General features: G+C 55.1%; 1 protein-coding gene across 8 annotated transcripts; it reads right to left on the reverse strand.

Moving 5' to 3' along the window:
* Positions 1-4,606: 4,606 nt before the first annotated feature.
* Positions 4,607-27,569, reverse strand: LOC125148764 (sphingomyelin phosphodiesterase 4). Of its 8 annotated transcripts, none has more exons than XM_047826992.1 (20): positions 27,436-27,569; positions 25,068-25,151; positions 23,525-23,611; positions 22,511-22,653; positions 22,285-22,360; positions 21,351-21,459; positions 21,190-21,242; positions 20,524-20,675; positions 18,464-18,596; positions 16,841-16,912; positions 13,491-13,577; positions 10,800-10,945; positions 9,922-10,012; positions 9,175-9,275; positions 8,415-8,578; positions 7,713-7,918; positions 6,887-7,120; positions 6,533-6,664; positions 6,208-6,336; positions 4,607-6,093 (listed from the first exon to the last, which is right to left on the reverse strand). In XM_047826992.1, the coding sequence occupies exons 1-20, from the start codon at positions 27,508-27,510 to the stop codon at positions 5,764-5,766; spliced, it is 2,604 nt and encodes an 867-aa protein (XP_047682948.1). In that variant the 5' UTR covers positions 27,511-27,569; the 3' UTR covers positions 4,607-5,763. The 8 variants fall into 8 exon arrangements, 7 of the variants coding, with proteins under 7 accessions (XP_047682948.1, XP_047682950.1, XP_047682952.1 ...); XM_047826994.1 differs by lacking the exon at positions 27,436-27,569 and adding an exon at positions 27,195-27,348; XM_047826996.1 differs by lacking the exon at positions 27,436-27,569 and adding an exon at positions 26,847-27,135.
* Between the last annotated feature and the right edge of the window lie 35 nt (positions 27,570-27,604).

The raw sequence follows: 27,604 nt of genomic DNA on the forward strand, positions 1-27,604 counted from the left end.
CTCTCTCTCCTTCTCTCTCTGTCCCTCCCCCTGACTCTCTCTCTCTCTCACAAAATAAACAAACATTAAAAGAAGAAATAAATGGGGCACCTAGGTGGCCCAGTCAATTACGCGTTTTACTTTGACTCAGGTCATGTGGTTCGTGGGTTCAAGCCCCACATCGGGCTCTCTGCTGTCAGCATGGAGCCCGCTTCGGATCCTCTGTCCCCTTCTCTCTGCCTGCCCCCCCCCACCCCCGCTCTCTCTCTCTCTCTCTCTCTCTCTCTCAACAATAAATAAAAAACATAGTTCCATACAAAACGGATACATAAATGTTCATGGCAGCATTATTCACAATAAATAGCCCCAAAGGAGAAATAACCCAAGTGTCCACCAAGTGGTGAATGGATAAATAAAATGTAGTATATCCACACAATGGAATATTATTTGGCCATAAAAAGGAACGAAGCACTCATATACACCACGATATGAGTAAATCCACTCTCCCTATTTTTTCTTTTGGCATTTGTACTTTGGGTGTCATACCTAAAACACTATTAACTAATGCAAAGTTATAAAGATTATTCCTCTGTTTTCTCCTAACAGGTTTTTTTTTTTTTTGAGAGAGAGGGTACAAGTGAGTGAGGGACAAAGAGAGAGGGAGAGAGAGAATCCCACGAGGAACAGAGAAAGAGAGAGAGAAGCAGGGCTCACCCAAAGCGGGGCTCAAACTGACGACCTAAGAGATCATGACCTGAGCCACAGTCCGATCGATGTTCAACTGACTGAGCCACCCGGGCGCCGCTCTCCTCTTTTATAATTTCAGCTCCTCTATCTGGGTCTTTGATCCTCTCTCCGGGTCTAAGTTTTTGGACAGGACCCTTCCAGTGCAGTGATTGTGTTTTTCCCCCAGTGATTTTTGTTCAACCTTAGGCTGAAAAGCCCCTTCCCTGACCTCAATCCTTTCTACTCATGTACAAATTAACTTATCCAAGGCATTCATATTGTGATTCCTAAGGTGTTAGGGGCTGGATGTGTATATAATAGGTACAGTATTTGTCAAACAATCGTATTTATTGGGCAGCTGCTGTGTGCTTGCATGATGCCGGAGCTAGAAAGGTGAGTAAAATATGATAGTTGTCCTCAAGGAGCAAACACACAAGCTGGAGATTCGTTCAGAAGTATTTATTTATTCAGTACTTTGTTTTATTTTAAGTAGGCTCCATGTCCAATGTGGGACTTGAACTCAGGACCCTGAGATTAAGAATCACATGCTCAGGGCGCCTGGGTGGCTCAGTCGGTTAAGGACCTGACTTCGGCTCAGGTCGTGATCTCGTGGTCCGTGCGTTCAAGCCCCACATCGGGCTCCGTGCTGACAGCTCAGAGCCTGGAGCCTGCTTTGGATTCTGTGTCTCCCTCTCTCTGCCCCTCCCCCGCTTATACTCTGTCTGTCTCTTTCTCTCAAAAATAAACAAACATAAAAAAAAAAAGTCATGTGCTCTACCGACTGAGCCAGCCAGGAGCCTCTGTTCAGCACCTTGAAGTGCCCAGCACCAAGCAAATAAGACATCCCTCTTTACTTTTATTTGCTGAATGGTGGCAATGAGTGCACAGGAGGGCACGAAATCCAGTCCAGGAGGAGGGGAAGTGGAGGAGGCAAGGTCTCTTAGAGGAAGTGATGACTGGCGGTCTTCCAGGATGGGTGGCAGTCGGCTGCTGAGGAAGGAAGGAGGCCAAGCCGACCTTCAGAGACGTGGCCTGAGGAGCAGAATGTACACTTCCTCAGTGGGCACCAGGCTGTGCGCGGGGAAAACAGCGCTCCTTCCACCCAGAGAGGGAGGGTGGAGGAAGCAAGTTCCGGGCCGTCTGAAGCCATCCCAGGCAGAAGGCTCGCTTCACCCACTTTACTGCATTGCCTAGAACATAGACCCTTAAATAATAAGACGTCAGATGCACAAACTCAGAGCCTCCCGGATGGTGTTCTGTACAACAGAAGATGCAGACGTTCATTGTGGGAAGTCCACCGTTCTCCAGATGGTTTGGGGAGCTTTTCACCTGAGCATCACAAGAAATACATTGAGTGCATGCCGGGAGATGCCATGTCTGCTGCACTCAGGCGGTGGGGGCGCTGCGTGGCAGGTCCTATAGGTCCAATTCTCCCTGAAGCGGCTGCTCTCCAGAAGCTGAACACAGCTAAAGGCAGGCTAAGGGAGGTGGCTGCAGATGCATAATGGTGCGAAGACCCAAAAGGGACGGTGAAAGCAGTTGAACGGCTGACAACTTCACCTTCCCCTACCGCCTGGTGCAGTAAGCGCTTGGCGCCCCCAAGGGCCCACCTTACTCTATGGCTGGAAGGCATTTGCTCCCTTCTCTGGCTTCTTTGCATTTTTCTGACCTCTTGGGGCAGCAGTGACCCACATGGATGTTAAAGTCAGTGGCTGTTCTCACAGCTGGAATATTGGTTGAGAGGGAGTAGGACTTCTTGATGGGGAGAGGAGAGGTTGGGAAACAATTTGATCTATTTCGGTCATTAGATGTTTGAGAAACTTATGCCAGGAATTCTGGTTTGCAGAGTCCAAAAAAAAAAAAAAAAAAAAAAAAAAAAAAAGCTAGCGAGGTTTTTAAAGTGAAAGCTACCCGAGTCACGTATCATCTGAAGGCTGCTCATGCAGAAGGTCTGATCTACTCTTCGACATCAGAGGGGAAGTACAGGTTCCTCCCAATTCCAGAGCCTCTGTCCTACGTCACCTATACCGAGCAATCAGAGCCTGAGTGAGCCACCTGGGGTCAGCGGTGGGGCCGGGTGAAGCCTCGGTATCTGATGGATTTGGTCTTGAAAGGCAGTGGGGCCAGCATGGGCTCCTGGGAACAATGTCACCTGAGGGGTTGGCAAGTCTGAGGCGCGGGAGGCAGAGCAGAGCCTCCAGAGATCGTGCACCTGTGCTTCCTGTGCTGAATGCCACCAGAAGGGGTCGTGAGCTCTGAGGTGTCTGGATTTGGCCCTTTGGCAGCATTTGGGGTGGTGGTGGCTGGTGGTGGAGGCGTGAGGAATTGGAGGGCCAGGCCAGTTAGCAGGATGGGAAGCTCCAGGAGGCGGGAATGAATGGGCGGCAGGAAGCCGGTCTGAGCCCGAGCCAGGCCCTGCAGCCTCTGCCCTTGGATGTCACCTACCCTTTCAGTGTGCTGTGGACAGAACTGCTGAGGGCACTGCCCACCCGCGGTCCCCATTCCCCCAACTGTGACTCCAGGGCTCCTCCGCCTGTACCTCTACCTCTGCTCTCGTCCCACGGCCCTTTCTCAACGCTGCAGCTCAGAGCTCTTTGCAAAGTAGCTCGGGGTCACAGGGAGGGTAAGGTCCCCGTTGCCCTCACCTGGAGCAGCAGCCACGCCGGACCCCCTCTGCTCCTGCTCCTGAGACGGGAGCCACCCAACGCTGTGGGCTGTCTGACCACGTGCCGCTGCTCCCCCAGACCCCGACCATTGGAACCATTCCCTTCCTTGACCTCACTGTTCTTCGTTATGACTTCTGGACTCTGCATCTACTAAGTCCCAGGGAAACGGAGGGTCCTGTCTGTTCTCTCTGGGGAACACAGCGCCCACCCAGCACAGCGCGGGGTATACACAGCAGGTGGCTGTTTTACAGCTCCTGGGTGAACGGGTGGAGTGTCTTGTTTTCGCATTTTAGGGTGTTAGAGAATGTTTTCAGGTGAAAAAGGGGCACAAGAGAAATGTGGATGAGGGAAGCCATGGGAAAGTGAAGGGTCACGGGGACACCCATCCTTGTGGGCAGGGTGGACACCGTCAGGGGGAGCTATGAGGGAGGTGTGCCGGGGAAACGGCGCCACTGAGATCTGACCCCACACCATCATCTCCGTGTGTTCGTATCGCTTTTCTTGACTGAATGAGTCTGGGAACAAAAGTCACTCACTCATCTGTTCACGTCCAACTTGTAGAAATACTATCTTACTTCCATCGAATTTGACAAAAGTAACAATCCTGCCCAGGGACAGGAGGACATTAACACTCACGCCTGGCCAAGCACCCCAGAGACACTCATGTGGGGCCGGAAGGTGCACGGTTCGGTTCCCAGCTGCACACACAACCCTCGGAGCTTCCTGGAGTCACAGGAAATTTGACTCACATCCTGGGGTTGCCAGCTTTTTGTATTAAGGCCACCCCTGACGCCCTGAGTAGAAGGCAAAATTCTCCCAGCATAGGGGCCCCTGCGTGGCTCAGTTAAGTGACCCACTCTTGATTTTGGCTCAGGTCATGATCTCGTGGTTCGTGGGTTCGAGCCCCACGTGGGGCTCTGTGCTGACAGCGTTGAGCCTGTTTGGGATTCTACTAAGTAAAAACTTTAAAAAAATTCTCCCAGCTTAGATACAGTTCAGGGTCCATGCTGGCTGAGGCCAACTCTGGGCCTGGTTCCCAGAGCTCTCGGAGGCCTGCCCTCTCCCATCATGGCCACTTAGGGGTTTATGGCTGCCTTGGTCTGTTGCTGCTGTAAACAAACCCACCGTCCCCCTGGGAAGGACAATGGTGCCCTCAGTGGTCTCTGCCAACCCCAGCTGTTTGGGAGACCTGTGCAGACGACCGCGCTGGAGGCTGAGCCCTGGGACCACAAGACTCGGGAGCAAAAACTGCTTTATTCAGATCTGCGGTCAGTTACAAACTTGGTTTGTTTTTTGGTCACAGGCCCCAGAATGCCATTATTCTGAGTTCACATCAAAATACAAAGCTCAACATTTAGTTTGGAAACTTAAAAAAACCCAAAACACCCAAAACAAAGGTTTGGTTTAAAATCGTCGTTGAGATGTTCTCTCTGGTGCGTCCCCCGTAAGATGACTGCATGTGCTTGAGACCCTGTGGGGATGACTTTCGACAGAGAACATGAAATTGCTGTGTAGTAGGAACATTCAAATGTCATCAAAAAGTTAGTGTCTTTGCACTCGATTTTACTGAAGGTACAAACAATGCCTCTGACCATCTTTGGTTGCAGCACCAGACGATGCCCAACTCCCATGGCCCAGCCACATCCCCTCTGCCCATGGGACAAGCGAGCCTGTCCCGGATGAGGCAGTGACGCTGGGCTGCCACCAAGCAACGTGCTTAATGGCTTGGGGGCCAGGAGGGAGCCAGAGGTGAAGCACTGTCCCACTGAGCATCTGTGCTCCTGGAGGATCTTTTCTTCTAGAAAGTGGAGCTGTAGGGCCCAGCCCCAGAATTGCTGGCAATGCGTGAAGAATGACCCTCACTTTGCCAAATGCGATGGCAAAATCTAGGCTTAAAGTTAGGAATCAGAGAACCATCCTCTAACTTTCTCAGGAACCTCTAGGGTTTTGGAATCTTCTCTGGAACCAGACACTGAAGGACCGTCCTGCTGTCGGCAGGGAGAGGAGAGGCACGCCACCTTGCCAACCTTAAGGATGGCGAGGCCCCTCCTGGGCAGCACTGCCTCCCAGGCCTCACACAGCTAGACCCTGGGGCGTCAGGTTGGAGAAAGGCCTGGAGGCCCATTTCACTGCAGGGCCTGTGGCTGAGGGAAGCAGGGAGGACCGAGTGGCTGGGTCCGGCACCGTCCTGTGACACTAACAGGCCCTTTGATGTCACTCCCTTCCTTGCCAAGCCTGGACCACACCCTTCCGGTTTCATCTCCTCTTACGCGTGGCATGGCTCCGTGGCTGCAGGAAAGTGGCCCCCTAGCTCGGAGGTGGCCTCTCAGGCTCGAGGGAGAGGCTGTGTGGGCCTCTCGCTGGCGGCCCTGCATCGGCACCCGGCCGGAGGTCAGAGATGGTGCAGCTTGCTGCGCTCGGTGAGCAGCGTCATGGCCACAGCGTAGAGGAGGTAGCCCAGCACGAGGAGCAGGGCGCAAGGGAGGGGCCCAATACAGAACAGGGAGGCCACGAAGAAGGCCAGAAGCAGCGAGAGCAGCGTCCGGTAGCTGCCCAGGAAGCGCAGGCTGAGCCTAGGGCCCCGGGGACGGCGGGCCGCACACCCTCGTGCCACCGGGCTCAGCAGGTGCCTGTCTGCCAGCCCGGGCTCCGTGAGGTGGTACCGACAAAAGCTGCCGAGGAAGTCGGCACGGGAACACAGGGCTGCCATCGGGCCTGCAAACTGGGCAGAGACAGAGGCACGGGGAGTGGGCGCGGGCAGGGCCGCACGCTGCCCCGGCCTCTCCCCGAGGGTGGCAGGACCGGAGGCGGGGGCGGCCCTCCCGCGTGCACTCACCCTGCGGTTGATGGCGGAGGACAGCCGGAAGAGCACGCGGACCAGGCTGGCGATCTCATAGCTCCGGATGGGCTGCAGCTCTGAGTCACCCTGGTACTCGATGTCAAACCTTCGCAGCCCATTGATGATCTAGAAGCAGCAAAGGAGGCGAGCCCCGGGTGAAACCTGGGCCGTGCGAGCAGCCCTGCGAACACACCTCTGCGACGCCTCACAAGTGCGGTCTCCGCTGCCGGGCCTGCCGGGACAACAGGGCTCGGAGGCTCGGCCAGCGGGAGCCACGGCCACGCCGCCAGGAGAGCGGAGCCCTCCGGGGTGTGGCCCTTACCTGGTACCGGCCCAGGGGCGTGAGGATGAGCCCGTCCTCCCCCACGACGCAGTCTGGGAGCTGCTTCTTCCCATTCTCATCTTGAGTTGTCCCCAAGGCAAGCGTGAGCTGGGTGAGCTGAGCCTCGCTGAGCTGTGAGGGAGGAAGCCCCGTGAGGAGGCAGTGCCGCTTCCTGCTACCTGCCTTCACTCTCGGGGTGAAGGGAGGAGACTGGCCCCCCTGGGCCTCTAACGGCGACAGCAAGGGGGCCCAGACGTGACATCGTGGGCACGGGCTGTATCTCCCACGGGCTGGGCAGGGGATGAGGGCCGCGGGACCGAACGCCAGGAAGGGGACAGCTCCCCCGGCTCGTACTCGGAACATCTGGCACAGGTACTCCAGGGCCTTCTCCAGGTACTCGTCTGTCTTGCGGACACTGTCCTGCCCCATCTCGTCCAGGTCGTTGGCTGCGTAGGAGCCGTTCGTGTCTGTGGAGCAGAAGCCCAGCCACGACAGAAAGGGGCGGCCGGCCGTGCTCTCCCCGCACTGGTCAGAGATGGACTTGGCAGTCTGCTTGGCCTGCGTGATGAGCTGAGCCAGGCGCAAGACCTGCGGGGCATGGGGGCAGGTCAGCCAGCTCGGGTGGTGCCACCGCACGCCACCCAGCCACCAAACAGGCTGGCAGGCGGACCTGGGGGCCCCCAGCAGGCCAGGAGGAGGCCAGGGTCTTTCAAGACTAAGACGTGCATATTCTGTGTGTGTGTGTGTGTGTGTGTGTGTGTGTGTGTGTATTTCCTTTGGAGAGACACAGAGGCAGACTGTGAGCAGGGGAGGGGCAGAGAGAGAGGGAGACACAGAATCCAAAGCAGGCTCCAGGCTCCAGTTGTCAGCACAGAGCCCGATGTGGGGCTCAAACTCAGGAGCCCTGAGACCATGACCTGAACCAAAGTCAGACACTTAACTCACTGAGCCACCAGGCGCCCCAAGACGCCCATATTCTAAATGTGAAAACTTTCTAGCAAGTGCTGCCTTTATCATCAGAAAAAACGTAGACCGCACTGAAAAAAGAAAAAAAGCCAAGGTACAGCAGCGTCCACCAACACCCAACCTTCCTCCTTCCCTACAACACGTGTGCTCTCCCTGGCCCTGCTGTTGCCACGGCTTCGGGACGGCCGTGTGGCCTGGGGGAGCCCCAACTCACCAGCGTCCGCACCTCGGGCCCAAACATTGGGGTGTACTTGCAGTCCTGGCCCTCCAGGCTGTAAACGTGGCTCTTCACCTTGAAGGAGGCGTCTGTGACGGCTGGGGGCCACGAGGACAGGAAGCTGCCGGTGAAAGTGGGAGCTGTGAAGAGTCGGTGCTGGCGGTGTGGGATGACGAGTTCTGGCTCCAGGAACAGCTGTTCCCCTGGAAAGCAGAACCCGACTCTGGCTTCAGCTTCCATGGCACCAAACAGCCAGTAGCCGCTGGCTGGCTTCCTGGGTACCGCTGAGGCTTCCGAGGGATAGGGACCGAGTGGCACAGGGGCCCAACTCCTAATGTTCCTGGAGCCCCCACCAGTCTCAACAGGAAGGCCGACATGCACAAAAGAAAACCAGAGAAGCTAACACCCGATAAAGCCATCTAAGACATGACACGGGCCAAGACTGCTTTCTGATGCCACCAAGAGTCACCAGGGAGACACAGCTCTGAGCTCTGCTTCCCCCGCCCAGCACCCCCGCAGCTCCTGCCCGGCACGCGTGCCACAGGGAAGGCAGGATGCCGCTAGGCTCCGACGTCCACCCCGCCACCGTGCACCAGGAGTCCCCGTGGCACCTCTGCCAGCCCACCGCGAGCCCGTGAGGCACATGCAGGGTCCGTGGGTCCCTCTCTAAGTGCTGCTTCCCTCTGGCTGAGGGCTTACCTTTCTGGATCATTTCAGCCAGGTTGGGCTGGGCAAAGACTTTGGCCACTCGGAATACCATGAGCGCGTTCTTGGGGCTGACCAGGTCGGTGCGGAGCGCGCGGCTCAGGAAGCCCACAAAAAGCTTGGTGTACATCAGCAGATTCTCCTGCACAAAGGGTGCCCTGGGGACCAGGCAGTGCATCAGGGCTCAGAACTCCCACTGGAGGCAGGACTACACCAGTCTATGCCCCCGCTTCACTAGCGCTCTCTTCCTTGGGTTCCAGGTTCTCCCCTGCCACGACCTCATCGTGGCTGAGGGACCAGGGGTGGGGGAAAGGGAGGAGGCACAAGGGAGGCAGGGAAGACCTAGGCCTCCTATAGACGGCGCAATCCTCTGTAGGATGCGGCCCTTCCCGAGAGGGCCAAAGCCTCCGCAGCAGAGGCTGGCCCGGGCACCAGAAGGAGCACAAGGAAGGCAGTCGTGGAGAGGAGGCGCTGGCGGAGGCTGGGGGGTTGGCCGTGAGGGCGGGAGGGGAGGCGGTGGTGGCTGCTATGCAGAACGCTAGTGAAGACGGGTCGAGGGGTGCTTGGGGGCGAGTGCAAACATACATCTGAGGGGAGACAGTCAACGGCAAGGGGACAGCACAGAGGAGTCACCAGCTGTTTCTGTGGGAGATCAAGCCCAGGGCCCAGACAACAAAGCACAGTCAAGGAGGGAGGGGCCTGTGCCCCACCTGGAAGCAGGTCCCCCTAGGGAGGACAACGGGCCGGGGCTCACCATCTCTCCGACACACACCGGGCCTGGCAGTCGCTGCTCTGAGCCTGCTTCTCAGGTGCATACCTCCAGGGCTGTAGGTAGCTCAGCCACATCTCCAGGACCTGGTGGGACACGTGTGCCCTGAGGGCCTGGAGGCTGGCATTCTGCTGGGCTGTGGGGCTGGGGCTTTGGTCCAGATCCTTGGGTGGCCTGGAGCTCGGCTCCCGGCAGGCAGCTCAGGTGAGGAGGGGGTGATCCTAACCGTGGGGCTTCGGTTCTCCTGGAGGTGTTACCACGTTCTCTTCCCACCCGCCACTCCGAGAGGGAGCAGGAGGGAACTCCGCATCCCCTATGATGTTTCTTTTTTCATCTTTAATTAAAATGATTTTTTTAATCTGCAGATAGCTGACACACAACGTTACATTAGTTTTAACCCTTAGGATATGTAACCCTCGTGCCAGCCCTTTGGAAGCGAGTGTGGAACGTGTGGAACACAGGAATGCTTTCCCCAGCTGAGGGAGCGGAGCCTGTGATGCTCAGTGGGGCTGGGAACCCACCCAGCGTGGACCCACTGGGTTCCAGGTCAGGGCAGACAGCTTTTCTGTACCTGGGGGCTGGCTCTGAAAACTCAAATGAGCAGAACAATGTGACCCACCAATGTGACCCTCTGCGGCAATAGCTGATTCCTTCCTGCATCCGCCCCACGGGACCTCCCTCATCAGGCACAGAGGGCAAAGACAAAGAAAGCAAGATGGGGCTGACACTCACGGCTCTGAAGGACGCATCCAGGGGCCAGTGGCCAAAGCAGTGCTGCAGGAAAAGGTAGAGTTTCTGCTGGACAAACCTCGGGACGGCGGCCCTGCAGGGGAGGGGAGGCGAGGAGAGGGCCCCCTCATAGGTGAGCCAAGTGGCTCCCGGTTCCAAGGGCCAGCTCTGCCGGGGTGAACACTGGGCACCCCTGAAGGCAAGGCCTCCTATTTTGGGCCCCATTTTTCACAGAGAAACCAAAGTTCAGAGAGATTAGGGAATGTCCCAAGGACACACAGCACACAAGCGGTTGACCTAGTATGGCTCCTGTGACCACCTCTGCTTGGGTCACCACACACAAGTCACCTGCTCTGCTGGCCCCAGTTGGCCTAGGAGTCAGGCCACCGTCCTGGCCCTTTTGACAGAAGGACTGGGGGAGCAGAGGGGAAGAGGAACGGGAGGGTGCAGCACAGAGCTCAGTCTCCCATGACAAATGAGCCACTTTGCAGTGAAGGCACTCCCAGCCCATCGGCTTTCCTGGGCATTCTGAGTGCGGTCAACGTAGATCTTCCACTCTGCCCACACTGGGGAGGAGGGGACAAGACAGGGCAACAAGATGGGGCCTCTTTCTGGCCAGCCTGGCTCTTTCTACTGAAGACGGCAGGCCTGGAAGGAAAGGCCGTGGCAGCCAGGCAGCCCCCACCCGCCTGTGGAGCCAGAGGAGGCATCGGGAAACAGACCCAGGAGGGGTCAAGGTGATTTCCCACCTGCCCCACCCTGCAGACGCCTCACAGGCCGACCCCACGCCCTAAGGATAGGTTACTGTGGGCAACAAGTATGTGCAGTAGGAGGCAGTGGCAGCCAGGGACACGGGAGGCCTGTGCATGCCCTGTACCCACCGTTTGAACTCCTCCAGGGGACTGGTGGCGTGAGAGTGGGTGGAGGGAGAGACCTGCTCAGGCTTCAGGCTGTTGGAAAAGGCGTGCAGATGCTTTAGCAGCAGGCGCACCACCAACACGTGCTCCTCCGTGGGTGTGAACGACTCCTGAGGTTGAGGGGGAGCTGTGTCAGGACCCAGACTGGTCCCAGGTGGGGCCCCCAGGCCTGGCCATGTATGTCCCGCCCAGGACCACTTCTCCCCGACAGGATGTGTGGGCCACCCACAGGGCCCTCCCTGGGCCTGGCACGCAGCAGATAGACCTCGCATGCCAGCTCTGAGACCCGCTAAGAGCACGCAAGGCAGGGCGGGACGGCTTTGCTAAAGCAGACCTGAATGCTTCCCTGTGTGCTTCCAACCGCTTCTTGCACCCTCTGTGGTTGACTCGGGTCATTGCTGCCCGGCCAAGTCCTCAGGGGTCCCCCCCAACTCCTGGCCAGCCAGAGGAGGAGCAGGGGGCAAGGCAGGCCAGTATCCCACCCTGGATCCGGACTCAGGGTCTCCTGCCTGCCTCCCAGGTATATGAAGACAGCTCGCTGGGGCCCATGGCTTCCTTTTTCAGGGAGAAACACTCCCAAATTCCTTCTCCTGCTGTAACCCTCACCCTTCCATCCACTTCCTGTCCTGGACACAGCCAGCTGGGGCTTGGCGCAGGGTGGCCCTTCCTCTATTGCTAACAGCCCTGCCGTCAGCACAAGACAAGAGTGCTTTCTATCTTGTCAGGTGAAATTCTCATTCACAAGGTTCAGGTAGGATCTTTAAGACCCAGCTCCGAGAGGAAAGCCTGTCTGCCGGCTCTTCTGTGACGGAATACAGGATGGAGTCTCCAGAGTGGCAGAGGATGGCACCGGCAGGATACGCTGCCTCCCGCTCCCAGCTCTGGGGTGCCCGGACGCGCTCCTCTCCCCACACTCACCCCCCAGGCCTCTGGGACCCCCACAACCTCGATAGAGCTTCTGGCAGCCTAGTCCAAATCCTGCGCAACGTTGAGGCTGGCACAAGCCGTGCCTCCTGGCACAGCCCGGGTACCCAGTCACAGCCCCACCACTGCCCGCGGCACTGCCTTCTCCGCTCTCCTTGCCATGGATCTGTCTCCACAGGCCTAGGCAACACACCACACGACTCGATATGACTGCGGGGGAAGCTACGGGGCTTCGGGAGATTTTCTTCTGCTTATCTGTAAGCTTAGGCGATGAACTTGCATCATTTGAACAACAAAAAAAACGTAAGATATTTTCACAGTAACGGAGGATCAGAGGGCACTGTTGCCAGGCTGTGACTCCCCCCAGGAGCCTCCCCCTTTCTCATTCCTGGCCCCTCGCCGACCCACCCACCATCTCCCTAGCGGAGGACAGAGCATTGGCACTGAACCGGGAAGCTCCTTGGGCTATCTTCCCTCTGGACAGAAGCCAAACCTTCCTTGTCACCCCCCCCACCCTCGAGAGCCAAATCCCCACAGGAATCCAGCCACCGCTGCTGTAAGTGGGCCTCCTCCACCCGCATGGCCGTTAGGGACACTTTCCCAAAGCCAGTGGCATTTCTCACTGGGCCCAGCCCTTCTCAGCTCAGCAACCCTTCCCATGGTGGGTGGGGGGAGGGCTCTTCCCCCTCCTGCTGTGCACTTTTCTCCAGGGATGCTGCTCTTGGCCAAGTGAGCCCTTCCCCAACACATGCTGGAGTGGTACCACTTCTGTGCTAAACCCGCCCCTGCTGGCCCTTCTGGATCATTCTCTTCCCTCTTCCCTGTGGCTGCTGCTTCTGAGTGGGAACCCTGTGCGCACTCACCACCCCATCCCAGCAAACGTGATTTCTTATCTTGTGCTCAAATATCAGGTTAAATGTGGTGTGCTCCCACTGAGGGGGAACTGGACAGACCCCTGGCCTCGAGCATGGGATCTAGATGCATGCTTTCTGCCCAAACTTCCTGACATTCATCTCATGAATCCATGAACTACCAGACTCCATCTGCCCTGAAACAGCCTGTAGTCCTGCACTCCATCTACCGACCTCAAGACTTCAAATCCGTCCACACTGGTCATCTCTGCCTAAAGCAGACCAGTCTCCGTGAGGCCCTCTCTTGCTCTCGCCTACCTCTGTGGGAGCACAAAAGTCCACAAGAGGCCAGGCCCCAGCATGCTCAAGGACCAACAGCCTCTCCAGGCTAGGGGACGAAGCCCTTGTCCTCCCTGCCCCTTGGCCTCACACAGGCTTGGGACTGACAGACCACGCCACCATGAGCCTTGGGGCTTCCCTGGGCTCAGTCAGTTCCTAGGTACCAGGCCCGCAAAGCCAGGTGAGTCGGGCCACTGCGAAGGCCACACTGTTTCCGCTCCCTCAACCCAGGGCCAAGCACAGAAGTCACCAACTCCCAAGAGCCTACCACATTCCAACTGGCTTGGGGCTTGGCCAGGCAGATCTGGTGGCCTCACACCCCAAACCCGGGCTAGTCTACCAAGCTGAGGGCTGAGCCAGGCTAAAGACGGATGCCTGCCACCATCCCCAACACACACTGGCCTCACTCTGCTTGGAATTGGCCTGAATCACCCCAGTTGGCCCCCGGCCGGACCCTCGCTTTACCACTGCACTGCCATGCGCTCCATGGCTCACACCACAGGGCAGGGGTGAAACAAAACAATATGAGAGCGGCCAGTACTTGGTAGGCGTGGAGGGCCTGGAGGCTGGGTTGGGCAGGGCTGTGGAGGGCGCTGGAGACACTGAGTCGGTAGTGCAGAACCTCCAGCTGAGAGACAACAAAACAGAGAAGCCAAGAACAGGCAGGGAGGGCAGAGGACAGGGCAGGGGACAGGAGGGGAGAGACCGGGGAGGGGACAGCAGGGAGAGAAAGACAAAAGTGAGCCCAGAAGTAAGGAGAGAAAACAAAAAACAAAAACAAAAACAAAAACAAAAGCACGTCAGTGACAATCCAAACAATCACAGCCCAGCAGCCTCAGACCAATGGGACACCACCCTCTCAGCCGCCCAGACGGAGCCCTTCCTGGTGGGCAGACTAGAGCCAGGCCCAAGGGGTGCTCTTCCACCTGCCAGGCAGAGGGACAGACAGACCCTCAAGGTCACTTGGGCAGCCTCCTTCATGTCTCTGGGGCCTGAAGTTCTCTCCAGCTCCCTGAGGTCAGCCTGACTCACTTTCCTTCCAGAGGGTCCTGCCCTCCCCCAACCCTGAATGCTCTGTGTGCAGCGTGTGCACACTGGAGCCCACCAGGATCCCAGGAGTCCTGCTGGGACACACTGATGGCCACCAAGGCCCTGAAGGCCCCGAGGCTCAGAAGAGAAATTTTTGAGGAGCTAGTTCCAGATGGAGACCTCTTTGCTCAAGAAAGAAAAATTTGTAACTTATTGGACTTCCCTGTGTTGTCCCAAGAAGAAATTTACCAAACTGATATATGATGAGATCAGTTCCTAGGTGTCAAAGATCCAATCAGCGACCCCTCCTGAATGGGGCTGATTCCCAGGGTGGCACAGAGGCAAGCAAGGTTTAGCTCACCAGGCCTGACACCTTCCACACCCCACATTCCCGAAATCGTTAAAGGTAACGTGAACACTCATGGGTTCGAATCCTGGGAGACCCACCTCTCGTACCTCACCAGGACTCCCCAACTCCAGACACACAGAGCCCTCCATCAGTCCCGACGGGCCCCAAGAATCTGGTCACGGCCACACACACCCAGAGGCAGCTGGAACCCTGAGGCTGGGACAGCCTGGGCCATGGGGGATGACAGCAGAGCTGGCTTAAGCTGTCCACCCCTACCCCACCTCTGCCCTGCCCCGCTGCAGCGACAAGGCCTGCTAAAGCAGTCCCCTTTAGCCAAGCACAACCCAGAGCCGGCCCTGGCACACATCCTGCCCTGGGAGGGCCATGCCTCCCACCGCGTACCATGCTTCACACGGGAGAGGTCAGAATGCATGTGCCAGACCTCGAGGAGACAGGCACAGCCACAGACGCGCAGAGCAGGGGCAGGAAGCAGCACAGCAAGGAGGTGTCTGCCCTTCATGGCCTTCCTCTGGGCCAGACCCGGGCTCAGCGACAGCTCTCAGTGAGGAATCAGGGAGCACATGGTTCCCCTGTTGGGGGTCTGCCCAGCCTGCAGGAACACAGTGCAGGCCCCACAGTGTCCTGCAGGAATATGCGGTCTTTACCGACCATCTGACTCTCCTGAAGCCCTCCCTGCCCAGTAAGCTGGGGCAGAGCAGAGGCCCGGGCTGTAAGGAGCGAGCATACACTCCGGACCCAGGCTAGGCATGGAAGCACCATGGGACCTCTCAGAGCTGCGTTTCCTGCATCTTTCACATCAGGAAAACTGACCCCAAGGCTAGGATTTCCAAACGGCACAGCACAGGCCTGGGTAAATGGTAAGGAGCCTCAGGTGAAGCAGACCTCCATGGCTGTCCTTCTCCCCTTCCCACACACCAGGTTTTCTTAGGTTTTGCTTTCAGCCTCAATAGGAGGCAAAGACAAATAGGAAACAAAACAAAACAAAACAAAACACAACTAAACACCTCAATGGGTACCTGGTGGGGGCTTCCCAGTCGCCCCCTGACTACCAGTCATTCTGAGCAGCTCTCCCCTGCCCTGTGGTCTGGCCAAGAGGAAGCAAACGTGAGGAAGAAGGGGAAGGCTCCCCTGCTCCGGCAGGGACGGCCCACCCTCCTCCCTCGTATAGGGCTCGGGATCCTCACAGGAGACAACCTAGAGGACCTCTGTGACTGGCAGATCTGCTAAAAATGACAGTGAATGTGCTCCCCCTGGCTCAGAAGACAGAACGAGCAGATGGGAAGGCAATGCAGCAAAGCAGCCCCGGCCTCTGCAAAAGCCACATGCACAGGGGCTGAGTGAGCCCCCAGGGCCCTAGGGGGAAGCCTGGCCCCTGACCCCCGTGCACCAGCCAGGAACATGCAGCCAGTCCACTGTGGAAGCAGCAATGGCAGTGCAAGCACTTAGTAACACGAGAGGCCCAAGACAGAGTTCTGGCTTTCCCTCTGTTCCCTGTGATGTCAAGGACAGAGATTTGGGTCACTCTGCACTTTAAGAGAGCAGTGGTTGGGGGCTGCTCCCCAAATGGGTACTCAGAAGGGCAGCAGAGAAGCAGAACTGGTTGCCAACACTTTGCAGAACCACCACCACTTGCTGGAATCACAGAGGGAAGGTCACAGGCCACCCCCGTGAATTTTAGCCTCTAGAGTGTTAATTCGTAAGGAATCTCTCAAGAATTCTGTCTGGCGTTGACAAAAGCAAAGTCTGAGCAGCAAACACAGAAGTGCACAGAAGCCACAGATCACACAGTTGGTTACAGGCCCCAGTTCACACGTTTCAGGCGGTTTCACGGAGCGTGAACCTAGGTGCCCACCCTGCCTAGTAAGAGGCGAACAGAGCTGTTGTACTCTGACGAGTCTGCCGGCCCTGGGAACGTTCCAGGGACACAGCTGCCTTCACGCCTCTGCAAATGAGCATGCTGCCCTGTGAGGGAAGAGAAGGGAAAAAGAGGAGGAGACAGGCCAGGCTGCATGCAGGGAGGCATCAGATCCCACCCACTGCAGAAAGGGCTGCCTGCCAATGCTCTGGAGGAGGTGGAAGGCAGTACGGGCACCAAGGTGAGCGAAGTCGGCCGGGTGCCACCTCAGCAGGAAAGCAGGAGACGCTGTGATAGCAGAGGGAACAGGCCCGGATGTGACTCCCAGAGGCATCCGCAGCTCTCCTGGCCCCAGAGCACGAGCACCACAACCTCAGCCATTCCGGCTGCCAGGGAGGGGGCTCTGGAAATAGCATGGGGAGGACCCCAGAGAGGACAGGCCTCCAGCCCGCAGGGTGCAAGCCCACCCCAGAATGAAACCCACCTGCCGTCCGGCATCAGAGTAAGGGGTGATGGTGAGTTTCTGCTTCCCACCATCCAGCCCTTGACAACGAGCTGAGATCAAGGACAAGAAGCAGCAGGTGGACCAGGCACACGAGGGCCAGAGCAGAGGGGGTGAAAAAGTGTGGCAACCTACCTTGGCGTGAGGGGACTGCATTTTCTGGTACATCTCCAAGGAATAATGATGAAGCCACATTTCAACAAAAACCTGCAAGAGAGCACTGGATGGTCAAATGGTTTCCATCTAAGGTATCACAGCCATTCCAGGGGCAGTTCTTTTCAACCAACGGTGTTGGGAAAACTGGATATCTATATGCAAAAGAATAAAGCTGGACCTTTACTTCACACCATGAATAATAAATAACTCAGAATGGATGAAAGGCGTACATGTAAGAGCTAAGACTTAAAACTCTTAGCAAAAACTGTGGGCAGAAAGCTTCAGGACCCTGGACTGGGCTATGATTTCTAGCTCTAAAAGCACAGGCAACAAAAGAAACCAGACAAATTGGACTTGATGAAAATTCAAAAATATTTTGCACGTCAGAAGACATTATCCACAGACAAAGGTCACCCACAGGATGGGGGAAAGTATTTACAAATCGTGTATGTGATAAAGAACGGATACCCAGAATAGAAAGACAACTCCTAAAACTCAACCACAAAAAAATAAAGCCACTCAATTAAAAAATGGGCAAAGGACTTGAACAGACGTTTCGCCAAAGACGTACCAATGGCCGATAAGGACATGAATAGATACTCAAATCATCAACCATGAGGGAGGTGCAAATCAAAACCACAGGGAGACACCACCTCACATCCATGAGGATGGCTATACTAAAAGATAGAAAATGATGGGCATTGGTAAGGTCGTGCACCGCTGACAGGAATATAAAATGGTACGGCCACTGTGGAGAATGGTATGGCGGCTCCTTAAAGTATGAAATAGAACTATCATATGACCCAGCAATTCCCCTTCAGGGTATATACCCCAAAGAACCGAAATCAGAGTCTCTAAGAGATATCTGTACATCCATGTAGAAACAGCTATTCACAATAGCTAAAATGTGCTAACAACCCAAGTGGCCATCCATAGATGAACAGAAACACAAAAAGGGGAATATCCACGTGACAGAACATTATTGAACTCTGGGGCACCTGTGTGGTTCAGTTGGTTAAGCATTGGACTCTTGATTTCGGCTCAGGTCACGATCTCACGAATCATGAGATCAAGCCCTGTGTCAGGCTCTGCGCTGAGAATGGGGCCTGCTTAAGATTCTCTCTTGCGCCCCCTCTGCCCCTTTCCCCTGCTCGTGTGCATGCGCCCTCTCCCTAAAATAAAACAAACAAACAAAACCAAACAACAACAACAAAAACGCTACTGGGGCAGGGGTTTAATATCCAAATGATGGTGATCACAGGAAACATCTCCAGCAACGTGGGAACAGGTTGAAAATGTCGAAGGTGGGGAAAGCTTTTACACGGATCCAATGGAAACTGAGCAGCGCTCATATTACCATGAGAAAGACAAAAGTCTTTGGAAAGGGGACGCTGGGATGAAAAATACTACCAATGACATACAGGTTAGACACATGGGCACGTTTCTTCTAGTCTGATTCCCACACGCCACAGCAGGAGAACACCAACAATTCAGAACCACTTTCAGGCTGAGGACAGTCTTTAGGCCTCTGCCCCTGGGGGTGGAAGGTGGCCAGGCAGTTTATTTTGAAACAGAAGATGAGAAGAGCCTCCTCGCGCTCACCTGAAGCAGAGTTTCTGACCTCCAGATCTCATGGGAGGCAGGGTCTGCATTCACAGATGTCTGATGAGAGATGTGTCGCTTTAGGAGGCTGGTGTGGTGGAGGCCATAAGAAGCGAAGGGCATGGTTGGTGTTCTGAGGGAGACACAGGAAAAGGCCTTCGTTAGGGGATCCTGCTGGCACAACCAGGGGCAATCTCAACATCAACATCACTGGCAACAGTAACCATTACCACTTGTTGAATCATAGAACGACCCCCAAATCCATACAAATCCATATCGATACACACCATCAACAGACAGGAAGAAAACTCTTTCCTACCACAGAATGCCCACTGATAACTATAGGATGAAACCAGACAGCTACCATCTGGCAACCAACCAATTAATAACTGATTTGGCTGACGATCGTCAAGGGACACGAACGCCACTGATAATTACAGAGTCTCAGTAGATCTTCCCAACAAATCCCTTTTGTTAATTAATTTAGGCACAGAGGACCCATTTAATTTTATGGTAGGAAAACCTGGCCAACACCCCCTTGGCCCAGCGATCAAGACAATGTTGCAAGCACACAGACTCCACGGGCTGCTGGGTCTAATCACTAGGAAATACCAGAGAACTTAAGATAAGGGCATTCTGCACACCTCCAGGCTGCACGCTTCAAAGGTGTTGAGGTCAGGAAACAGGGAAAGACTGAGAGAGTGTTCCAGACTGGAGGGGGACCAGAGCCAACCACACACAGAGAGTAACCCTCCCCCGGATCCCAGCCAGGTGGCAAACATTAGTGGGGTAGACAGTGCAGCCCGAATGGGGTTTGAGGATTAGATGGCAGCCGGGTAGCAATATTAATTCCCTGACTTGGATAGAAGTGCAGGAGGCTGTGTAGGAGAATGCACTGGCTCTTAGGAAATACACTCCAAGACATTAAGAGGGAACAGGCATTGCATTTATAACTTACTCAAATGGCCCAGGAAAAACACACACAGATAAAGAATGGAATGATTCACAAACGTAGGTGAAGGACTTATGAAAGTTTTTTGTTATTGTGGCAAGTTTTCTAGAAGTCTGAAATTCTATGTTAAAACAAGCCAACAAAATCGGGCCCAGAGAACAGCTGGGCAGCTGAAACCTGCCTCTGAGAGGGTGTGAACCTGGCCAGCCCTGGTCCTTCTTGGCCGCAGCATTACTGATGCCGGGGCAGCCTCTCCCCACCTCCGTGCCCCCACCTCCTCTTTTCAATCCCCCCTCCTTGGGCACATCTGTGCACACATGTGAGGTCTGGGTCACAGCACGGCACATGTCAGCAGATGTGGGGTGGGCCTGAACCTGCCTCCCAGGGAAGAAGGCACACCAGCAAGACTGAGGAGGGTGAGGAGCACAGCTGGCAGCTCCCAGGTCAGGAGCGTCTCCTGGGGAGAGGCGGCCAATGAGCCACTGGCTAAATGCACCCCGCCAAGGCCTCAGTTCACCCTCGAGTTGAGGCTGGCTGTACACTCCCGTCCTGCACGGTCTAGCCACAGCCCAGCCTTGGACTGGCACGAAAGGCTTTTTGCCCCAGGGCCTCTGGCTCAGGCCAAGGCCTGGTCCTGCAGCCTACACACATTCTTCCTGTTCTTATTCCTCCACATGTCAGCCCTGCTGTGGCCTGCCCACAGCCCCTTCCTCTCCAGCACCACCTGCCTAGTGCCATCAATCAGCCCTGGCAACACACCGCTTCAGTGTGGGGCTTGGATGCACATGTGGGGAGGGCTGCTGTGGGCAGAACCCAGCCCACTCCCAGACCAAAGCCAGCCCTCGTCCTTGTGGCCACAGGACCTAATCACTGAAAACCCACACAGATGTCCTCCTTTACCCTCCTCTCCAGTCTGTGCTAGGGCAGCTGGGGTTGAGATCTCAGGCATAAGAAAAGTTGGGACACCATGAACAAAGAGTGGCACTACTGTCCCTATGAGCAATGCCCGCTGACCAGACCACCCCCTCATGGAAGAACCAGGCCTTAAAGGCTAGCCACAGGGCTGGGCCACCCCAGGCCAAGGGCCAGGGCAACCAGAGAGCCTTACCTGGGAGCAGGTGAGGGGTTGGGCCCCCCAGGACTGGAGGAGAGTGCGGGGAGCACACTGCCTTCTGTGGGCAGGAACCATGACAGGTATCTGTCCACGAGGATGAAATAGGCACAGTCTGAAGTTCGTATGTGGAGAGTCCCAGGGAGTGGCTGGAAAAGCAAATCTGCATTGGTGTGTAGCTCTGGGTGCCACCCTGGCTGCTAACCCCAGCAACTGCAGGGCTCAAATCACTGCACATGAGCCCTGGGACATGGGCCATATCCCAAGGGCCCGAACACAAGCACCTTGGGCAGTGCCAGGAGCAAAGTTCCCACCACAGGGGGCTAGACCCCACAGTCCTTTTCGGCACATGGGAAGATGATGTACAGCAAACTTCCTGGGCACCTCTGCCCTGCGCCCATGCCCAGTAAGCACTTCCTGTGGGAAGCCTTCCTGACTACCACTCGAGGCACCCAGGTCACCCCACATGACCTGTCAAATCCGCCCACCAGCCTGTCATCCTCACTAAGTGAGAATGGCCTGAAGGGCGAAGGCTGGAGGAGGATGCAAAGGAGGAGCTGGAGAAATGAGGTGGAGACGGAAGAGAAAGAAAGTCCTAGGCCACAGCCCCCACCCTTCATGGGGGCTTTGGTAAAGAGCTGCTTAGGGGCATCCCTTTCGTACCTTTTGAGTGATGAGGCTCAACGCAAAGAAGAACATGTAGTACTCGAACGGATCTGACGGCAGTGTCAGGGGGCAAACAGGCAGGGGTTGTTGGACCACCCTCAGCATTACGTCTTGGCCACCCATGGCCTCCCCACCCCTGGGGGACTGACAAAGGATACTGAGGGCCAGGTTCAGGCCGAGGCCCCCCGTCGGGGGGAACTGGACCTTGTTGTGGTACAGGGGGCTGTCGGGGAGCACGCGCTCCTGGATGGATGCCTTCACGGGGCCCTGCGGAGAGAGCGTGTTGGGCTTGTGGACAGGCTCTGGCAGGGCGCCCCATGCAGTGCAGCCTTTGGGAGGGGTGCGGTGGAGGCCACAGGCACTCAGACCCTGCCTGGGGGAGTGGTGCCGTCCTCTGGGTAGCACCAGCGCAAGAGGGCCTCCACTCGGAATTGTTCACGCCATCCTGAGGAACACCCGCAAACAGCAAGGGCAGCAGCTGTTTGAGTTTCTGAGCCTTGTCAAGCACTTGATGTTCCCCGTCTTCTTTGCTCCTCAAACCCCCTGAACAAGTCATCCCTTAATTCTGCCCTCTGGACCGGAGACTCAGAAAAACAGCAACTGGTCACATGGCCCTGCCTGCCACTCAGCCAGGTACAAACCAGGAGTGTGGCGCCTTCCCCATGGGCAGAGTTTGGAATGATCTTTAAATTTTTTTTTTTTTTTAACGTTTATTTATTTTTGGGACAGAGAGAGACAGAGCATGAACGGGGGAGGGGCAGAGAGAGAGGGAGACACAGAATCGGAAACAGGCTCCAGGCTCTGAACCATCAGCCCAGAGCCTGACGCGGGGCTCGAACTCACGGACCGCGAGATCGTGACCTGGCTGAAGTCGGACGCTTAACCGACTGCGCCACCCAGGCGCCCCTGGAATGATCTTTAAAAAAAGTAGCCACTGAAGTTCTATGTGCCACGGCCCCTGGGCCCTGAGCAGACACCATGGTGCCGTGCCCACTGCCGCAGCCCCTCAAGCCCTGCCCGCCTCCCCCACGGCCGCAGCCGCTGTGCAGGGTGCTCTGGCCGAGCACGGCTCTCACCCCACGGCTTACTTACAGGCAGGTAGGAAACCGGAAAGTCAAACTTATAGTCTTCCGCCTGGAGCTTATAAACCAACTTCATCATTGGGCCACTGGAGATGAAATTAAAACAACAAAAACAGGGCAACGAACTGCAAACCATCTTGCTTTGACGGTTTCTGAGTTTTGAGAAATTCAGTGCTTCAAGAATGGGATCACCATGAGGAAACATCCGGCCCCTCTCGGATGACAAACCTACCTACCCGGGGTCTAGAAACTCCATTGCAATGCTGTACTCCACAGGGCTCACTCGCCCCTGTAAGCAGCGGAGGTTCCAGCCAACGAGGACACCGTCCAGGCTGCCGAAAATGCTCTCTACCAGCCACGGGAAGATGGCGTGCAGCTCCTGAAATGGGTGTGCAGGGGAGGCTGCGGGCAGGCTTGCTGAGGACCGGTGCCCACTGCCGGGCTCCATGCCACGTGAGCCTCCCACCCAGTCCAGCCCCGTGCCACAAACTGCCCACCTTGTTCATGGAGTGTGTACACATGAACTGGAAATGTCTGGAGTCACTGACCACCCCTGATGACATTCCTCTGATCATCGGTGAGAATCCTTGTCCAGGCCAGCTGCCTGGGCTTACACTACTATTTGATAATTGGGTGTGATTTAAATGTATCTTTTCAGTATTTTCATCAGGGTTTCTCAATCTTTTTGAGCTGGATGCTTCCTTGTTGGGGCGGGGATTGTCCTGTGCATTTGGGGATACTTACTAGCACACTTGGTCCCTACCCACTTGATGCCAGTAGCACCCTCCCCTGTGTGACAACCAAAAATGTCTCCAGACGGTGCTAAGTATCCCATGCAGGACAGAAGCACCTGTGGCTGAGAACCGCTGGCCTACATGCTGACATGTTTAAATGTGTCCATACACGCGACAGTTACAATACTGGGTCAAGCCTCTGTCCAGGGCAATGCTCAGAGGTAGGAATCAGGGGCTTATATAAGAACATTTTTCAGGGGCGCCTGGTGGCTCAGTCGGTTAGGCATCTGGCTCTTGATTTCCACTCAGGTCATGATCTCACAGTTCACAGGATCAAGGCCTGCACAGGGCTCTGCCTGGACAGCACAGAGTCTGCTTGGGATATTCTTTCTGTCTGTCTCTCTGTCTCTCTGTCTGTCTCTCTCTCTCTCTCTCAAAATAAATAAATAAACTTAAAAAAAAAAGTTTTTCAATGAGTATGAGACATGCCCCAAGGAGATGCTAGCACAGCTGTACCTTTGCTGGAAAATCCTCAATGACTTTAACCAAGTCTTGGCACCGCTGTGCAAAAGGCTTATTTACAGAGTCAGCTTTCAGGCTAGCCTAGAAGATAGAACAAACCAAAAAGATCATGAGCATATTCACTTGGTGGCTTTTGCGGTTATCCTGGCTCGAATCAAAACAGAAATCCAAATGATAGGTAGGAGTCAGACATACCACCGGCCTGGTTCCCCGGCACCTCGTGCCTGTGTCAGTGGCCTAAAGGACACGACTAGGAGACGCCTTGGCTCTCTACATCGCCAACTCTCAGGCTTCTTCCCTGCACCCTCTGTCAGGCATCCCCACTTATAGCAGAGAACTGCACATTTGCATGACCGAGGTGACTTCCACACAATCCATAAGCAGGGGGTCAGCTCCAGGGTCAGTCCCACAACCAGAAGAGGATGCTTAGGCGTAGGACACCCCTCAGAGACCACAGGGTACTCACTGAGTGTATACACGTGAACTGGAAATTTCCCATGTGACGACCCCCTGTGATGACCCCACTGTGATCATCAGTGAGGATGCCCAGCAAAATGAGAGTGACAGAAGGCCTCTTAACCAAGCTACCCTTTATTCAGTAGGTAACAAACCAACTAAACTCACTATCTTAAGAAACGAGGCACGCAGGTGAGAAATGATAGATAGCTTTAACCAAATGTTGACACTAATCATGAAGGTGATGGACAGGCTAGGAAATTCAGGACAAGAATGAAGGAAATCTACCCAAGGTCATGGGGTATGGATTAAGATCAGGAGAAAATATCGGAATGTGAACCAAGGGGGCTTTGCCCAAGGATACCTAAGGCCTTAGCCACCTCTAAATGAAGGTGGTGTCTCAGTCAGAGGTGGAAACCTGGGCTGTTGCAGCCACGGAGGGTGGGTAGGTTAGCAGCATGCCTGGTCTCTACCCACTCGATGCCAGAGGCACTGCATCTGTTGGCTCTAGAGGGTGCACCATGGAAGGATGTCCTTCTGAATAAATGTTTACGAGAAGTATCTTCTGGGACCTGAAATTAGGAATCCTCACCCTGATATCTGCCTCACACCTAACTTCTTGGTGTCATGTTTAATACTTAGAGTACAGTCCTGGTTGCCCCCAGCACAGCAGGGTCCCTGCCCCTCCATTGTCCAGGGATGACAGTACGATTATTAGAATATCCCATAAATGTGTAAAGGTTTACAAGACATGAAAATTCTGATGTATATCTTTTCCCGCGCTCCTCCCCAGACCTCAGGAAGCAGTAAAAATGGCATGTGAATCAACTTATCTTGTATGTAAGAAACTCCTCTTGTAGATAAGAAAAACAGGGCTCAGAGGTTGAGTAAACCCAAGGTCCTACACCATTAGGGGGCAGAGCCAAGTCTAAGGATTCTAATCCCAAGTCCAACGTTCTTTTCCTCACATGCCCCTCAGAAAACCACCAGTGCAAAGTTCAAGTCAGTGGATAGGACTCTCAAGTCCCTCAGCTGTAGAACCATCATCTCACCGACCCTCACGCGGGCAACTGACACTTACCAGGAGGAAGCTGGGCTGCTGCAGGTGAGGGAACGCCATAGCAGCCTCCTGGGGAACGTTGAAAACGGCCACCTTAGGAAACCACTGTGAAAAAACCAAGGCGAAATCTCAACATCTGCCACACGACACTATACTACAGCACAGCCTGTGCTGCCAAGTTTCACGTTTTACAAAAATGCTGTTCTGATGCAGTACGTGGTGGCCAGCTTCAGAGCCGAGTTCGCAGTGGCGAATCTGTAAAGCTTGTAGAGCACTTGCTGTGTGGCACGCCTGGTTCTAAGGACCCTCCACGTATTTCCTCATTTAATACTCAGTGGTAGGCAGAATTTTAAAGATAGCCCTCCACGATTCAACCAAATGCTCATGCAGGTCCTGTGAAGGAATTCTGCAGACACAATTGAAGTCTCAAGTGGGCGGACCCTAAGATATGGAGCAGTTCCCATTGCCAGCCAGTAAGGAAATGGGGACCTTAGTTCTGCAGCCCGAAGGAAGTGGATTCTGCCAGCAACTCGAAGAAGCTTGGAAAGATTTTTCCTGAGAGCCTCTAGGTAACAGCAAAGCCAACCAACACCTTGATTTCAGTCTTGTGATATCCTAAGCAGAGAATCCAGCCAAGCCCTCCTGGACTTGACTATAGAACTGTGAGATAATAAATGGACGCAGTCTTAAGCTGCTAAGTTTGTTAAGCAAGAACAGACTATACTTCCTCACAACAATCTGCTGGGCCAATACAGATAAAGAACTAGCAGCAGAGAGGAGGTAACTCACTTGCCCTCAGTCAGCAGAGTCAAGACTCTAATACACTCATCTCCTAACACATCTCCCACAGAGACAGGTGGGTGAATCTCCCGAATGTCACCTGTGCTCTATGGGAATGAATGGAGGGGATGAGCAAGCTGGAGGAAGCTTTCGAACAAGCCATCAGAAAATCAGGAGCAACTCTTTAGATTCCCTTCTCTCTGACCACCCAGGTCAGAAACGGAAAATATCCAGAGTTGAACAGGAAGGGAGCCTGCCGAGTCCCACTGATGATGGCTTTCCTGGCACAGCTGTGCCCACAGCAAGAGTAAAGGTGCTGAGGTGGCAAATGAAAGTGTATGTGGATGGAGAAAGACTAGATGCAAGGAGGCTGTGAGGCAGTGGAGTTGAGGGGAGATGTGCATCTCTGCTTCTTGGCAATATAAGCATCTTCCAGGTTTTCTTCAATTCTTGAGATTAGCTATCAAATTCAGGTGTCTTTTTTAAATGGTTATTTATTTATTTAGAGAGAGCACATGAGCAGAGGAGGGGCAGAGAGAGAGAGAGAGAGAGAGAGAGAATCCCAAGCAAGCTCTGCACTTGAACCCATGAACAGCAAGACCGTGACCAGAGCCAAAACCACGAGTGATCAATCAATCAAGCCCAACCGAGCCATCCAGGCACCCGCTATCAAATTCAGTTTCAAGGAAAATGTAAACACTTTGCTCCTGAACCAAGTGGCCAGGAGAACACTGATTAAGATGACCAAAGCAGAAGGATCAAAGCAGCATAAAATCTTGGCCTGTTTGCAAAGGGCAGAGCTTTAGAGATGATGAGGTGGAAGCACCTCCTTCTTAGACAAAGCCTGCATAGGCAGCAGCTTAAGAACTGAGGCCCAGAGGCACCAAAACAAGGAGTATTTCCAAGAGAGGGCAGTGTCTCGTCTGCCCTGTTCTCTAACGCTGCCACAGCCTGGCTCGTCCATCACACCGTTCTCCGCTGTGTACCAAGTGTTCCCTTCATCCGCCACTTTACACCCACTTTCTTCAATGGCTGCTTCGGATCCTGTTGGGGTTTCTTCTCAGAGAGGCATTGCCAGTCATTCCAAGCAAATCACACTACTGCCAAGGCCTCCCTTTGGTTGCGCTCTGAGAAGCAGAGTATGTTCCCAGAGTATGCTCACAAGTATGCTGTTAAGTGAGCATGGGAGCTCCATATTACAGAAGACGAAACTGAGGCTCACAAAGGTCGGTCCACACAGGGAGGAAGAGTCAGGCGAGAATCCACACCCGGCTCTTCCTCCCACACAGCCTGTGGAGCCCAAGGCTCAACTTTAACTTGGATCTCTCCTTCCGCCAACCCGTCAACGAACGTTAACCAAGCACCCACCAGGACCGGATGTGCGAGGCGCGCGAGAAGGTGGCACGAGTGCGCAGCCCTGGAAGACGGCATGAGCGCACAGCCGAGCCCTTGGCTTCCCAGCCTGCCCGCCCGGCCGGGGGCAGAGCTACCGGCGCCGGGCCTAAGGCCTGCGGCTCGCCTAGAAACGGAAATGACTTAGGCGGAGGTCCGGAAGGGGGGGGGGGCCCGGAACGCGGGGGCCGTCCCGCACGCGGCCCCAACCACTCACCTGTGGGACCCATAAAGTCGCCCGCCTAAGGAACGGAGACCGCCATTCGGCTGCCCGGCGCCGAAATGTCGTCATCAAGCTGCGCTTGGCGTCACGCCTCCCCTGGCCTGGCGGGAAACGCACCGCTACCTCCGCGAGCAGTTACCTCAAAGGGCGCGTGCGCAAAGTG

The sequence above is a fragment of the Prionailurus viverrinus genome, chromosome D3, assembly GCF_022837055.1.
Source record: "Prionailurus viverrinus isolate Anna chromosome D3, UM_Priviv_1.0, whole genome shotgun sequence".
Taxonomy (NCBI): Eukaryota; Metazoa; Chordata; class Mammalia; order Carnivora; family Felidae; genus Prionailurus; species Prionailurus viverrinus.

What these genes read in the sequence shown, in the direction of transcription:
- LOC125148764 (XM_047826992.1), bottom strand. Translation starts at nt 27,510, where the DNA reads ATGACGACATTTCGGCGCCGGGCAGCCGAATGGCGGTCTCCGTTCCTT. An exon ending in TGAGCCTCATCACTCAAAAG is followed by an intron (nt 20,676 to 21,189) that starts GTACGAAAGGGA and finishes TTGCTTTTCCAG; the next exon opens with CCACTCCCTGGGACTCTCCA. An exon ending in CGCCCCTGGGCCGGTACCAG is followed by an intron (nt 6,337 to 6,532) that starts GTAAGGGCCACA and finishes TGCTGCTTCTAG; the next exon opens with ATCATCAATGGGCTGCGAAG.